This window comes from Sarcophilus harrisii, chromosome 2 (genome assembly GCF_902635505.1).
Source record: "Sarcophilus harrisii chromosome 2, mSarHar1.11, whole genome shotgun sequence".
NCBI lineage: Eukaryota > Metazoa > Chordata > Mammalia > Dasyuromorphia > Dasyuridae > Sarcophilus > Sarcophilus harrisii.
The window spans coordinates 420,902,953-420,918,249 of record NC_045427.1 but is presented as its reverse complement, the minus strand read 5'-3'; the positions used below and the strand labels follow the sequence as shown (position 1 = coordinate 420,918,249).

The following is a 15,297-nucleotide window of genomic DNA, read 5'->3' as shown; positions in this document are numbered from 1 at the left end:
GAGACAAGGTCAGGGCCCAAGCAGAAGTTGCTGGGGGTGGGGACTGCTTGCCATATACATCCCATAGGTAGCCTTTTTTTTTTTTCATACCCAATACATCCGGCTCAGTGGGTTTCTGGAGGCAGGTCCTGCCATGTTTTCCTGTTGGCTGAGTATAAATAAAAGCAAGGGGGAAAAAAAGGCAGAAAAGCAGGAGTACTGGATCCTGGAGTTTAAGAAGAGCATGCCTAAAGGGGCTCAGCAAGGGTGAAACACAATGACGGAACTCTGGGCACCAGAAAACCTGCTCCAGACTCACATCTTCCAGACATGGCACACTTCTGTTTCAAAGGTTGGAGGGGATTTTTATCGTCAATTTAGTGGTAAGTGATCAAATGATCAAATGAACAAAATGGCCACATATGAAAATTAATTGAGATATTTAATAGACAGTGCAAACCATAGTTTCATCTGAATATAAATGTATGCACATGTTCCAATGAGCTATATCAATCAGTTATCACAAACAGCAATGAACACTTCTGTAGAGCTATGTTAAAAAATGTACAGCTGGAATTTAATTCTAATAATCTCACCTGCTTCCAAGAGGACTTTGTCCATTTCAAATCAGTTTCACAAACTTAAAAAGAAAAGGTGATCTGGAGTGAAAGGACAGGAGTGGAGTGATAAATACAAAGGCAGTCAGACAGTCAATGGATATAAATACAGCTTACAGAGAACCAAAAATCAAATGCATTATTACAGCTGACCACAAGAAAGAAACTTATGACTTCTTTTTAAATGTCATACAAGACTTACAAAGGCATATGGGACAGTTCAACTGACTTAAAATGACAAAGACTACATTTGAAGAGCATTTCAATTCTGAACAATAAATTCCAATTGAGGATCCAGCAAGGAGTTAGCATAGTCCAAAAGCTGAATGCTGGATTTTGCAAATACATTTTATTTTACAGAAATTCAACATTATAAACAGCAGGCAACTCCCTTCCCCCTCCCCCCAGCTGCTCCCCAGCCAAACCCCTCCCGCTCGGTGCAGACCATGCTATCCAGTATGCAGCGATGCAGGCCCACTGCCTTGGGTTAAGATCCAAGAGATAAGAGATGGTTTTCCTCCCCCACACCACACGCATACACCCAACTGCAACAGGTGACCAGAGTCTGTTTTTATACAAGCCCGCAGAGTTGTATCAGTTACATAGATTCAGCCCAGTTCTCCAGCTCTTTCATTTCATCCTCGTCCTCTTCCTTCTTCTTGACTATAAAAGGGGAGAAGGGAGGAGGGAAGAAGGAAGGTGCATATTTAGAAAAGCTACTTGTTTCAAAAACGCCCTTTTGTCCCTAGCCATGGGCCAGGCTCCAGCACTGTCCCAGATGCGGTTATGTAAGCCGCCCCTCCCTTCATTCCCAGCTCCATGGGAAGGGCTCTGCGCCACTGCTCTGATAAGCTGGTCCCAAATGCCAGAGAGGCAGCGTGGCTGCTGCTCCTCCTCCTCCTCCTCCCTCCTCCTGCCCTTCCCTGACTGCTTTCATCTGGCAGGAATGATCATGTGAGGAGGATGTCAATGATGATTCATTTTGGGGCTTTACCTTCATTGGGAGGAATATATTTCCTTCTTAAACATGTGAAATGAGGGCACTCATGATGGTTTACTGCTACAGTGCCCTTTTTCCAGCTTTATCAAACTTGTCACAAATCCTGAAGACAAGAGCTCTCTAACCATTTCTAGTGGCTGTTCACAGCAGAGACCTATATTCCACTAGAAATGATTTGAAGAACCTGGACATCCAGAAGCAGGATTTGGTGAAAGAATGGATCTTTGGAGAGTGGAAGCTCTGCACTCAGTGCCATAACCATGAATACAGTTAAGAAAGGAAATGAAAATAACAACTTCACATCATAGCTGACAAGAACAAAATATTTTTATAACAAAAATTCATTTGAGTCTCATAGCAATTCATAAGGTAGGCAAAACGAGAGATTATTGCCCTTATTTTAAAAACAGGAAAAAAAAGAGAGATTTAGAGGTAAAATTACATGTTCAAAGTCGCATGGATTCTAACTGGAAGAACCAGGAATCCAGGCGCCAGTCCATTATACCACAATCTCTTAAATGTCTGCTCAATGAATAAAAACAGATGAACTCATTTGCTTGCTTCCTATGCAACCCTTTGCCTTCTTTATAAATCCATCCCCCTGGCTAGAAAAAAGATGCTGACCAAGTGACTCTGGCTCTTGCACTAGGCAAATTCTGTCTCTGAGGAAAAGCAAGAAGGGCACTACTGCTAGAAATCCTTTCAAGGGCCCTGCTCCTGAGCCATTTTGCTGGATTTCAATTCTAAAATTCCCTTTGACTGCAGAAGTCTTTGGATACCCTTGAAGTAATTGAATTCCTGTCCCCACTATGTTTCAGTGACAAATAGCATCAAGACCAATTTTGTTACTTGGTGAGTTACTGGGGGGAAAGGGGTAGGCGGTGAGGAGGGGGAGGCGGTGGCAGGCTGTCATGTCAGAGAGATAAAATCCCATTATCAAAGAGAAAAATAAAACATTCTGTTAACTTAAAAAGTTACATAAATGTCAGCCATTATTATCTCAAATAGTATTTCTTTGAGAACTAATTTATACAAGGTCAAAGGATCGTTGTTGTTGTTCAGTTATTTTAGTCACAACCAACTCTTAAGAGACCCATTTAGGGTTTTCTTAGCTTATTTGAAGCTCAGATGAGACTTCAACACTGTAAAAGGCAAATAATTTTGAAAGACTTAAAATCTCTGATCAATGAATGATCAACCATGATTCCAAAGGACTGATAATGACCTATGTTATTCACTTCCTGTTGTTCTGGAGGTGAATGACACAAGATACAGGATGACATGTGTTTTTGAACATGGCTAATATGAGAATTTACTTTGTTTGACTTTATGTTATGAGGGGTTTTTCCCCTTTAAAATTGGAAGAAAAATGGAAGAAAACAATAAATGTTTCTTAATTGGGGAAAAAAAATTTGGAAATCACTGCCTAACCTCTTTCCTTTTATATATGGAGAATCTGAGTTCTAGGTAGGGAAAAGAATAATTAGATAGAAACTGGTAAGTCCTACAGCACCTTCAGTCCTAGCTTCTGGTGTTTCCACCTGGGTATTCTACAAGCATCTCAAATTCCACATACCCAAAGCAGAATAAATTATACTTGCCTCCAACCCATCTCTTCTCCAAACTTCTCTATCTTTGTGACTAGCATCATTATGTTTCCAGCACCTAGGCTAGCAATCAGAGGCATTCACCTTACTCTTCCCCCAAATCTCCTATGTTCAATTAGCTGGCAACAGTATATCTTGTTGAGAAGGTAGAAAATAATCTCTCTTGTATCTATATCTTTCTCTGTATTCACACAGCTATCATATGAATTCAGGTCTTCATCACCTTCAACAGGGATTATTATAATGAATGCTAACTGGACAATTCCATTTTCTCTCCCTTCTCAAATTGTCTTCTGTTTGCTTGTCTCTTTATTATATCCCATAATAAAATGTAAGCTCTGTGAGGAGTAAGAGCTATTCCACTTTTCCTTATAACTCTTTATTGACTATAAGTATTCTTGGGCATAGCATGCACTTAAATGTATGTGTGTATGTATGTATTTTTTAACTTTTTTTTTAGTTTGAATTCCAAATTTTCTCCCTTTCTCTAGGCCCTCTGTCACCCATTATGAAGGCAAGTAATATTATACCCATCATATATGTGAAGTCATACAAAACATATTTCTAGTCTCTGCTGAATATACAATGAAAGTCAGAACTAGAACTTAGTTCTCCTAACCTCCTAGTTCAATTCTCTTCTGACATCATGATGATCAACTATTCTCCAAAGACGGGGTAGTACTTCATTAACCAGGGCTTTGAAATGGTTTCAAATCTTCCAATCTCCTTTTTCCACATGAGTCTTTTGGGGAACCTAATCAGTCCATGAAAATGCCACCACTCCTGCAAAGGGTCACCTAATGTTCCACTGAAATTCTACAATGCTTTTGGCTGAAAATTTCTCTTGCCAGGCACCATGTCCAAAATGAGATTACAACTAAGGCTACATACATATACAGAGCTAAATCCATATAAAATCATGGGAAAAAAAACATGTGAAACAAAGACATACAGATGCCTGCTTTTCAGAGTGTCAAACTAGATATTAATCTAATATTCCTGGTTTGGATCACATCAGGAGACTATGTAATCAGACAATGATGTACTCAAGGGGCTATTTAAAAATATATTTTGGAAGTACTTACCTGGCTTTGATGGTAGTGCTATAGAGGGCACATTCGGTAGTGGGACTGTTTCTGGACCATTGATTTCCAGCAAATTTTTGTCTAGTTCTTCCTGTTCTAGTTCCTCTAGTTCTGCCATGAGTTCATCCTGAAAGAAGGAAATTCAAAAGTGAGATGTGTCAGCAAGGAAATTCCAAACCCATACTACATCACTTCAGACCTGATGACTCCCTGTTCAAATGCTGCTGTCTGGGTTCTGTTGAAGAGAGAGGTGAGTGAAAAAGACCAGGGCTAATATTCACTCAAAAACCTATAGAGACATCTTACTGTCTCTAGAATAAGTTGTAAAATCTTCAGCCTGGCATGTAAAGTGCTCTACAATCTGATTCTATGTGAACTTTCCTGGCAGCTTTCAGTCATTTCTTTCTCAACAATTCAGCCAGGATAGAAGACTAAGAGACCTCTCAAAATCAACATGCCCTCTCTTCCTGTGCTTCTCTATAGGCCATACACAGAATGGATGACCTCTTCTTCTTAAAACACTCAGCTTCCCTCAAAACCTGCTCAGCTGGCACTTCTGCAAGCTTTGCCTTCTCTCCCTCCTCCCAGCCTGCTTGTACTTATTTATCTCTGTACACACTGTATCCCCCACTAGAATGTAAGCTCTCTGAGGGCAAAGATTATTTCATTTTTGTCTTTGTATATTCCTAGTGCCCAATACAGTGACCTGCTACACACGAAGCACTTAATAAATGTTTGCTGATATCAAACTGTATATACTTTTGATCCAGAAGTGTCTTTACTGGATCTGTGTTTCAAAGAGATCATTAAAAAAGAAAAGGGACCCACACATGCAAAAAATAAATAAATAAATAAATAAATGTTTGCTGTGTTAGACTGTAGTCATCCACTATGAAAATGTAAGTATTGAGGGAAAATCTCACAAACATTCCTTGGGCTTTCTGTGTCACAGAAAAGACAGACACTATGATGCCCTAGGTTTATGGGGGACAAAATTTGACCTTTAGGATTGCTAAATCTGAGACACAATGACATGCTTTACAATGAAGTTTTGCTATACTGAAAAGGTCAAGAGATATGAAGCCCCAGGGACAATTACTCTAATGACAGCTTCTGAGAAGAGCCTTGGATCTTAGATCTACAAAGTGTAAGATAAGGTGCATGCTCAGCCCACCTGTGCTTGTACTTGGGTAACAGCAAGTTCTGACAATTCTAGAACTGGAAGAAATAGCTGGCTCTAACCTAAATGTTTTGGATGGGGAAAACTATTTGTTCCCCAAATCTACAAAAAGCAGTCATGTCTGAAACCAACTGGAAAGTATGTAAAATTACTAAAGATACTAATTAAAGATAAGTTTAACTTAAGATAACTAAAGAAAGGTTTGAATTTGTTCAGCTTATATAACTGATCTGTGTCGAATCACTTACCTCATCAAACTCTTCTCCAAATCCTACAGGTTTGGAAATAGCTGTGGATATCTCCTCTGCAAGTTCCTGCTGGTCAGCAATGTCCTGCATTAGCTCGTCTACTTTATCAATATCCCTTTAAACAAATGATATATATGCCATGTCAGTCAAGGTGCATACACACAATAGAGTCTGAGTGGCTCTCATAGGGAGCTTTAATTACCAAAAAGTAAGAATCCAAGTTCTCTGGAATGGACCATATCCCCCAACTCATTTCTTCCCCCAAAACTAATTTCCCTCCTCTAAATAAACTTTTTGAGAACATTAGTTTTCTTTCATTTTAGAGAGCAAAGGTAATTCTGAATACTGGACAAAGGTAGAACCATCACCTACCTGCTAAAACATAGTTATACCCAGGAAACCTAGATGGTCCCCAAATCCATTTATGGTTTGAAAAGAAAAAAATAACACAAAATATTTTATATACCTACATAACACACAAGTGGTAATATCTCACTTATCCAGCAGCCTTTTCTTTTTAGAACACAGGAAAACCCCTTTATCAAGCCTTTATTTAGGAGTGAGGAACATCTGGTCTGTGGGTCAAATAGGGCCCATGAAATCATTTGCTAAGGCAACCACAGGAAACGATGAGCTGAAAGCTAGGTATGACAACCTCAATGCTCAAGTTCCTTAGGTTGATCATTTTGTATGGCCCTCAAAAGATGATGTTATAAATATCCAAATGGTCCTTGATAGAAAAACATCCTCACCCCTGATTTGAGAGGCTATATGACAAAGTTCTACCAAATAGGCATTTACCATAGCAGGGAGAAATAACTCCTGATAGTTCTGCTGTGAGGAAAGACAAAGGAAAACTATGAAGAGCAGACAAAAGAACTTAAGAAATTCAACAATCTGGGACCATTTAGTGAAGGACAAATAATTCTAGACATTTCAATATGCCTTAGGGGTATCGGTGTGTCATACAGTAGCATGCATAAATAGAAAGAAAAGGAGAAATTCTGTTTGCCTTGATCTATTGAAAAAGTCAAGGAATCTACAGATGTTGAACATTTTTCTATTAAAATAAAAAGCTTGGAGATTAAGTTAAGGGGTACACCTGAGAACTCTGCTCAACAATGCTGGATAAATTATGGAATATGACAGTTTATGGATATGAGCTTTGGAACTAGGAGAGACTTGAAAGATCACCTAACCCAATTGCCTTATTTTACAGATAAGGAAACAGAGACCCCAGGGAATAGAAAAGACTTTCTGAATCTGTCACTGCCCACATGAGTGGCTTACATGTTGTCATGGGCAGCCTTCATAGCTTTTGCAGCATAGCCCATGTTCTTGAGTACTTCAGTATTAGTGTTGGCATTCTCAAGGGCTTCCCTTTGAAATTCGATTGTCGACAATGTACCATCAATCTGGGCCAGCTGTTTCTCGTATCTCTTCTTGCGTTTCAGTGCTTGAAGGGCGGCTGAACAAGGGAGAAAAAAATAGAGCTTGAAAAAAATCATCTAAAAGGGTTACATTACAACTTATTCAACAGGACTCTGTGAGGGAAAAACTATGGAAAATATGTCCAAACTTAGATTATCTTTTTGTTTCTTTATTCAAGTTATACTAAAATCAGCACTGATGGAAGAAAGAGTAGGGGAGAAAAATATTGTTTAATCAGGTGAAAACATCATCATTGTGATTAAGCCCTCACAGTGAATTTCCCTGTCCAATATCTTCTTCTATGAGACAAAAATCATATCTGACAAATTTACTGACATTTATTTTAAGAGGTAAATAGAAACACAGATAAAAGGAAATCAATAGATATAACTTCCTTAGCCTATATTTTAAAAAGACCTTTGACAGAGCTATATAAGGAAAAATGTCAGGTGAAGATCTTACTTAGCTACTGATCAAATTAACAGAACTATTGACTACAAATATGGGAAAGAAAGAAGAAAGGAAAAAAAGGCTAGGGGAATGTGAGGAACAAAGAAAAGAAAAAAAGGAGAGAGGAAAGCAGAGAAAAGGGAAAAAGAAAAGGCAGGGGATAAGGCTACTATCTGATTAGAGCACTGATTCCTTCTGTTATCCTTCAAGATTAGCAGCAGAGGAAAAGCAGAAGGCTTTGCAATCCATATTTTGGATTGCAAACCATGTTTTGATTTTGCAAAAGGGCTGCAGGAAGGGGAAGAAGAAGAGAGAAGCAGTGACAACAACAACAAAAAAAGATTATGGGCCCAGAAGGTGGCAGAGCTTCAGAAAAGTCTGGAAGGAGATGTGGAACAAAAGCATTTTCTTTGCTTGTTAACTTATTAGGTTATGCCTTGTTAAAGGCTAAAAGCTTAGGGCCTTTTATATATATATTTGAAAGTTAATTTTATATCATTTTATAATTTTTTAAAATTTAATATACATTATTAAGAACAAGGTATGGTGTTGGACTCTGGGTTTTTGGATGATAAGAGACAAAATAGGCCTTCCCCTCAAGAAACTTACATAGTATTGGGGGAAACACGTATACATATAAGTAAATATTAAATAAATGCAAAGTAAATTTTTTGGATAGAGAAGAGAAAGAACTAATGACTAGGGAAGGGGAGGGGAAAGAAGCATAATCTGGCAAGGTCTGAGATAGGAAGTAACACTCTAAAGGGAGTCAGTCCAAGAGGCAGAGGAAAGGATCACTCTAGTTATAGGGACTGGCTATGCAAAAACACAGGACCAGGAAAATAGGATGTCAGATATAAAAAGCAGGTCAATTTGGTTGAAAATATGTATAGATAGCATGAGGAGGAGGAAAAAGACAGAATGAACCCTAAACTCTACTGTAAAAGAATTTAAGTGTCAAACAGAAACTTGCATTTGTTTATTCTAGAAGTACAATGAGAAGCCCAGAAACTTTTTTTTAATAGGATAGTGACAAGGTCAGACTAATCTTCAAATAAACTGAAGAGAAAGACCAATTAAAAAGCTTTGAGAGTATTCCAGATGAGAAGTGATAAGGGCCTGAATGAGGTACTGATTGTAGGTATGGAAAGGAGGGAATGGATGCTATGGAGGTGGAATCAACATTTCTCAATCTATTATAGACCATGAAGAGAGTGAGTTAAAAAACTCTAAAGCTGAGTAAACGGACAACTAAATAGGCATTTTCTATAAAAGTATTCAAGTTAATAAATATTAAATCAGCAAGGAAACAAGCTAACACAAAATCCACATAAAATAGAAATTCACAAAAAATAAATTCCTTTTCTAAAGAATAATTCCTAGTACTACCACTTTAACAAAAAACCTAACATCAGTATTACACAGTACAATAGGAGGAATGCTTCCCTTCAAAGTTAGATGGATTTGGGAAACATACAGCCTAGAACTCCATACATATCATCATGCCCTTGACAATTCTAGTAGGATACCTCTGCACTAGGCAGAGAAATAATGAGGGGGACAATGGGGCTAACTCAGCTATTCCTGCACCTCTCAGTCCTGCACTTCAGACCTCAGTCTTGGTTCCTTCATCTGCAGTACAAACTTCCCCATTCTTTCCCTAAGCCTGAGGCAAAGATCTCTGGCTGTGTTGGAGAGAATCAGGATGGAATAGCTGGAAGATGAACCAAGTGCAACAAATCCAGCTCTTGAGTCATTCAAGTCACTTACTAAAATTTCTAGTGACAGCTTTGGCAGGAGGCAAAACAATCTAATCACTTGCATTGTTGGTGCTAGTTACAGAAAAATCAACTCCAAGTCCTCCTGACATCAACATTTACCAAGGTCTCTGTTATCAACACAGAAAAAAAGCCATAAAAGGAATGTTGTAAGTACACATAACAATTTTGTGTTATATTAGTGAGCTATTTTGCGAATTATATTTACTTATATGTCACAGCTATTTCACAAATGATATTTATAATCCACTTCTGAAGCACCTTCCACATAGTATTTTCATTTGAACCTCATAAAAAACCTACGAGATATTAATATCTTTATTCTGCAGATAAAGAAATTGAGGCTTCACAAGAAGTCAAATGACTTCCCAGGGTCAAACAGCCAGTGTTTGAACTTGATCTTGATTCTGAGTCAAGCACTCAGAATCCCTTACCCTGTGCTAGCTCTATACACAGCATGAACTGAAATAAATGTTTATGGTATTACATTTTATTATTTTATCTCTTCCAAATCTACAAGTTCTGGGAAGAGGGCAGAAATTGTGATTTGTACTGTTTTTATGGTACAGGCCCTGGACTACTGCAATAGCCACTGGCTGGTCTGCTGGCCTTAGGACTCCCCCTGCCTTCAGCACATTCTCCACCAGTGATTTTCCTAAAGGTTCCATCTGATCACATCACACAGTCTTTCCAATAAACTCCACTGGCTTCCTATCACCTCCAGGATCAAACACAAAAAGCTCTATTGTGAGCTCAAAGCCTTCATACTTTTGCTAGGCCGGTCATCCCACAGTCTCCTTACACCTGAGATTCCCTGCCATCTGGATTTTCCATCCAATGACTGGGGCCTCCTTGCTGTTTCACAAACAAGATACTCCCACTCTCACCTTCCCCTAGTGACATCCCTGGCTTCCTTTGAGTCCCAGCTAATTATCCCACCTACGAGGTCTTTCCCATCACCTTTTAAGTTTAGTGCTTTTCCTCTGTTGATTATTTCCTATTTATCCTGACCACAGTTTGCTTGTACACAGTTGTTTGGATGTTGTCTCCTCCATTAGATTATGAGCTCTTTAAGGACAGATTGTCTTTTCCCTTTCTTTGTATTCCCAATACTTAGCACAGTGCTTGCACATTTGTTGCTCCTGACTCTATAATCACTGGACTGGACTGTCCATGGGATTTTCTAGACAAAGATATTGTAGTGCTTTGCCAGTGCCTTCTCCTTCACAAAGTAAGAGATTTGTGCAGACTCACGCAGTAAGTAGTTAGGAAGGCTAAATTTGAACTTGGGTCTTCCTGCTCTAGGCTCTATACAGACTAAAAGCCTCTACCTGGCATGTAGACACTTATAGGCTGACTACTATATCCCCATATCTCCAGCACAATTTTACAAATTCTAGGAAGCTCAGGAAACATTTGTTACCAAAGCAAGAGAAAATAAAAAACAAATGAAGACATTTTCAGTCTTCCATTAACTAGTCTGGGCTATGAAGAAATTTTTTTTTACAGAAACCAACAATCTTCAAGAAGGTGATATGACAAAGATAGACTCAAGTGATTTTTAAAAGTACTAAATAGAAGGGAATGAATGGAAGAGTAGAGGGCAGGAGAAAGTAATCAAACTGAATTTATCTGAACATAACCCACACATCAGCAGTAGAGAGAGGAAGAAAAAGAAAGCACTGAAACTACTTTCCCAACAATATTTATTGTGGCAAGAAGGCAAAGTCTACACACACAAAAAAGAAGTTCCACATAAGTACAATAGTATGAATCCTGGAATAAGTGACCAATTGAAGACACTGATTAAACCTTAGCGACTTGGACAGAGAATAGCCAACTGATTCTCCAGGATGCCCAGGAGATTTATCCAGCTCTTTCTTCTTCACATCTGCCTCCCAAATAGCCATGGAAGAAGAAACTGATAGGCCCAGGACTGAGAACTAACAGAGTCAGGAAGTTCCAACCTAAGAAGTTGGTTAGAGAGAAACCAGACACAGGATCAGCATATAAGCAGAAGGCAATAGGAAATTACAATAAAACCACAGGCAGGAAAAAGCAGTCTAGCTTTCTCTTAAGGCAGTGTGCACAAGATCTAGTCACATAGTAAAGCTAGGCAAAGATGAATGGGAATATGTGGTTAGCCATCTACATGGCTAGATTAAGAATAGCTCAAGTTTAGATACCTATAATTTGTCTAGCCAATGTCTGTTGGTTTTTTTTTTTTTTTTTGGGTTTTTTATTTTTTTGCTTCTTTTCCTTTTGCTAATAAGCAAAGAGGATTCTCTTTGAAAAACCCAACTTCTGTCTAAAATCCATTAAATGGGGGCGGGAAGGGAAAGAGAAGGGAACAAGCATCTATTAAGCATATGTTGTGTTAAACACTTTACAAATATTAAATATTATTTCATTTCATCCTTACAACATCTCTGGGAAGTAAGTGCCATTACTGTCCCCCTTTTATAGTTGAGGAAACTAAAATAGAGGTTAAGCACCTTGTCTAGGGTGACACAGCCAGGAAGTGTTTCAGGACAAAATTAAACTCAGTTTTCCTGACTCCAGATCCTGTATTCTATTAACTGGAACACCTAACTGCCTAACTAGAAGGAGGAGAGATCCAGGGCTGAGTGCAGGAGAACTGTAAAGTGGAAAACATGACAGGAAAGTCTTACCAGGCAAGGCCAACTAACAGGAACAGGGTTGCAAAACATGCCATCGATGAACTGGGATTAGGGCTACAAAGAACATTAAGAGTAACAAAGGCCCCCTTTCGTGTTATTTTTCAGAAATCTGCATTTTAATCTAGAAAATTTCCCTTTCAATTATATTTAGGTATCTGAATTCAAGTCGCACTATTACAAGGAAAGTTCAAAGCCTCCCACAGACAGCCCTTTTTGTAGTGGCTAGAAACTGGAAACTGAATGGATGTCCATCAGTTGGAGAATGGCTGAATAAATTGTGGTATATGAAAATTATGGAATATTACTGTTCTGTAAGAAATGACCAACAGGATGATTTCAGAAAGGCCTGGAGAGACTTACACGAACTGATGCTAAGTGAAATGAGCAGGACCAGGAGATCATTATATACTTCAACAACAATACTAGATGATGACCAGTCCTGATGGATCAGGCCGTCCTCAGCGGCGAGATCAACCAAATCATTTCTAATGGAGCAGTAATGAACTGAACTACCTATACCCAGAAAAAGAACTCTGGGAGATGACTAAAAACCATTGCATTGAATTCCCAGTCCCTATATTTATGCACACCTGCATCTTTGATTTCCTTCACAAGCTAATTGTACAATAATTCAGAGTCTGATTCTTTTTGTACAGCAAAATAATGTTTTGGTCATGTATACTTATTGTGTATCTAAGTTATATTTTAATATATTTAACATCTACTGGTCATCCTGCCATTTAGGGGAGGGGGTGGGGGGGGTAAGAGGTGAAAAATTGGAACAAGAGGTTTGGCAATTGTTAATGCTGTAAAGTTACCCATGTATATATCCTGTAAATTAAAGACTATTAAATAAAAAAAAAAAAAAAAACAAAGCCTCCCACAGAAAATAACATTTTCAAAAAACACAATTTTTCAATATGGGCTGACAGGATTGTAAAATTTCATCTAGAATTCACAAATGCCCTGCCCCAATTCTGTTACCATGCCATCAGCATTGGGATGCAGGCACAGTAGAGAACAGGCAGCATAAGCTCACCCCTTTTCTCCCAGATCAGCCAATAAAAAGGTGCTTTAGTCTGCCAATCACCAGGCATTTTACAGTGTCAGTATGAGAACTGCAAGACACTCACAGGCTTCTACCTCTAATTCTCCAGAGCCATCACAGAAAAATGTTAACTTCCCACCAGGGTTGAAGACTCTTTCATGGAACCAGAACAGTTATTTTTAAGTACTACTCTACAATAATGTGCCAGGATCAACAGAATAGAATAGAGACTTCCAAGAAATTACTGCTGTGGCTGAGAATTAGGTTTTTTACAAATTCAATTCTCCATGTGATATGGAAAATTCTTTTCCCTAAACCTATTTCAATTAATTTTCCACACTCTTAATAAGCTAAATTTAAGCTCATGAAAAACAAACAAAATAAAATAACTGAAAAGTGATCTTAATATTTATTCTATATTTATTATATATTAATTTTCAGTGATAGGAAAGAAAACAAAAAGCAAAATGTTTGCCATACTTAAGAGAAGACTGATTATATTTAAAAGTTTGGGACTGGAATAGCATAACTTTAATTTCTTTCATATCTAAAAGTATAGGAATGAATTATGTGCTTTGCATATATATGTATGTGTATATATATATATATATATATAGAGAGAGAGAGAGAGAGAGAGAGAGAGAGAAAACAATGAACATAATGGGTGTTTAATAAGTGTTTGTCATCCCCTCCCACAGTATGAAAAACTTCTGAATAAATTTTTATTGAAGGCCTGAATGAAATTTTCAGCTTACGTAAGCCTAAAGATCACATAAAAGGTACTCCTACAAAAATCATAGATTATAGAATTAGGAAGCTTGGAAGGGATCTTAGAAATCATTTAGTCCAATCTTCTCTCATTTCTAAAGCACTATACGATTTGGAGAGAACTTTCCATACAACATATCTGTGGGGCAAAAATGGCAGAGTTATTATCTCTCTTTTACAGGTGATGAAACATACAAATAAGGGGAAATGATCTGTCCAGGGTATAGGTATGTGTCAATTGCAAAGACAAGAATTGGGATGCAGTCTCCTGCCTCCATAATTCAGTGTTTCTGACATGCCTTGCCTCTCCATTTTACACAATGTCCATTCTTATTGTAATGGAAACAGCAGTACCATACAATGAAAAGGATAGTCATTTTCAAGTTAAAGGCTCTGAGTTCAAATCCTAGCTCTTACACTTCTTTATCTGTATGACTAAGTCAATTAAGTTCGCTTTAAAAATCCTCTTCTATAAAATGAGGAACAGGACCAGATGAACTTAAATGATCCTTACAGCTTTAAAATCTATTTTTGATGCTATTAGTACTAAAAAGGCAGCAGCAGAAAGCAAGTCTGAGGAATATGTAATTCCTGACAAACATTGTCAGTGGAAACTGAGATTGGCCCAGATGCTAAGATCTATGCACCTGCTGGCTCCAAGTCCCATCCCAACACAACACGTTTCAAAGGCTCACATAAGGGGAGGAAAACCTCATTCTTAACAAATACTAGGAAAAACATTTAGAGACAAGGCTGTATTTGTTCCCACACAGCTGGAGAGGTCGGACTGGACGTGAGCTGACTGAATTTTTTCAGTACAGGCATCATTCTCTACAATCTCTATTTCTCCAGTACCTTAACTAGCTCTCTGTTGCCTGGAGAGGGGAGTCTCAACTACAGCACTTTAGTGACAGGAAAACAAATGTTTATAAGTGACAAGAAGAACTGATTTGAAGATGCTGCCAACTTTATCATCAATTGCAGAAGGAATAGAGGATGCTACTCTGTTCAAGTGAGGCAGTAAAATTCTAGAAAGGGAAAAACAAATCTTAGTATCACTTTAGTTGGCACAAAGATAATAAGAATAGGCTTGATAACCAGTACTCCCAAATATTACTATAAGGACAAAAATATTGGCAGACATACATTATCATTTTTTAAAAATTTTGATTCCTCATCTATAAAATCAAAGAAATAACTTCTATAATGGAAAGAGCACTGGACTATCTACTGAACTGAAATAACTAGAAGTCAAGAGATCTAGGTTCTAGCTCTGCCTGTGACATGAATTTGTTATGTGATATTGGGCAAGTCATTTTAAATATCTAAGTTTTCTAACTTGTAAAATGAAAACATTACTATTTCTACTACTTACATCTCCAAAGTGTTGTGAGATTCCAATAAGATAATGAATGCAAAACTCTC

At 38.0% G+C, this 15,297-nt stretch overlaps 1 protein-coding gene across 1 annotated transcript in view; it reads right to left on the bottom strand.

Annotated features, from left to right (window-relative positions):
- Positions 1–402: 402 nt before the first annotated feature.
- The window catches only part of CHMP4B (charged multivesicular body protein 4B), a 65,438-nt gene continuing 50,543 nt past the window's right edge, over positions 403–15,297 (bottom strand). Inside the window, exons 2-5 of the mRNA XM_031953871.1 lie at positions 7,007–7,184; positions 5,717–5,831; positions 4,289–4,415; positions 403–1,259 (exon numbers count right to left, since the gene is read on the bottom strand). Of these exons, the coding sequence (XP_031809731.1) occupies positions 1,195–1,259; positions 4,289–4,415; positions 5,717–5,831; positions 7,007–7,184 (485 nt within the window). The 3' untranslated portion in view covers positions 403–1,194. The remainder of the gene's footprint in view (positions 1,260–4,288; positions 4,416–5,716; positions 5,832–7,006; positions 7,185–15,297) is intronic.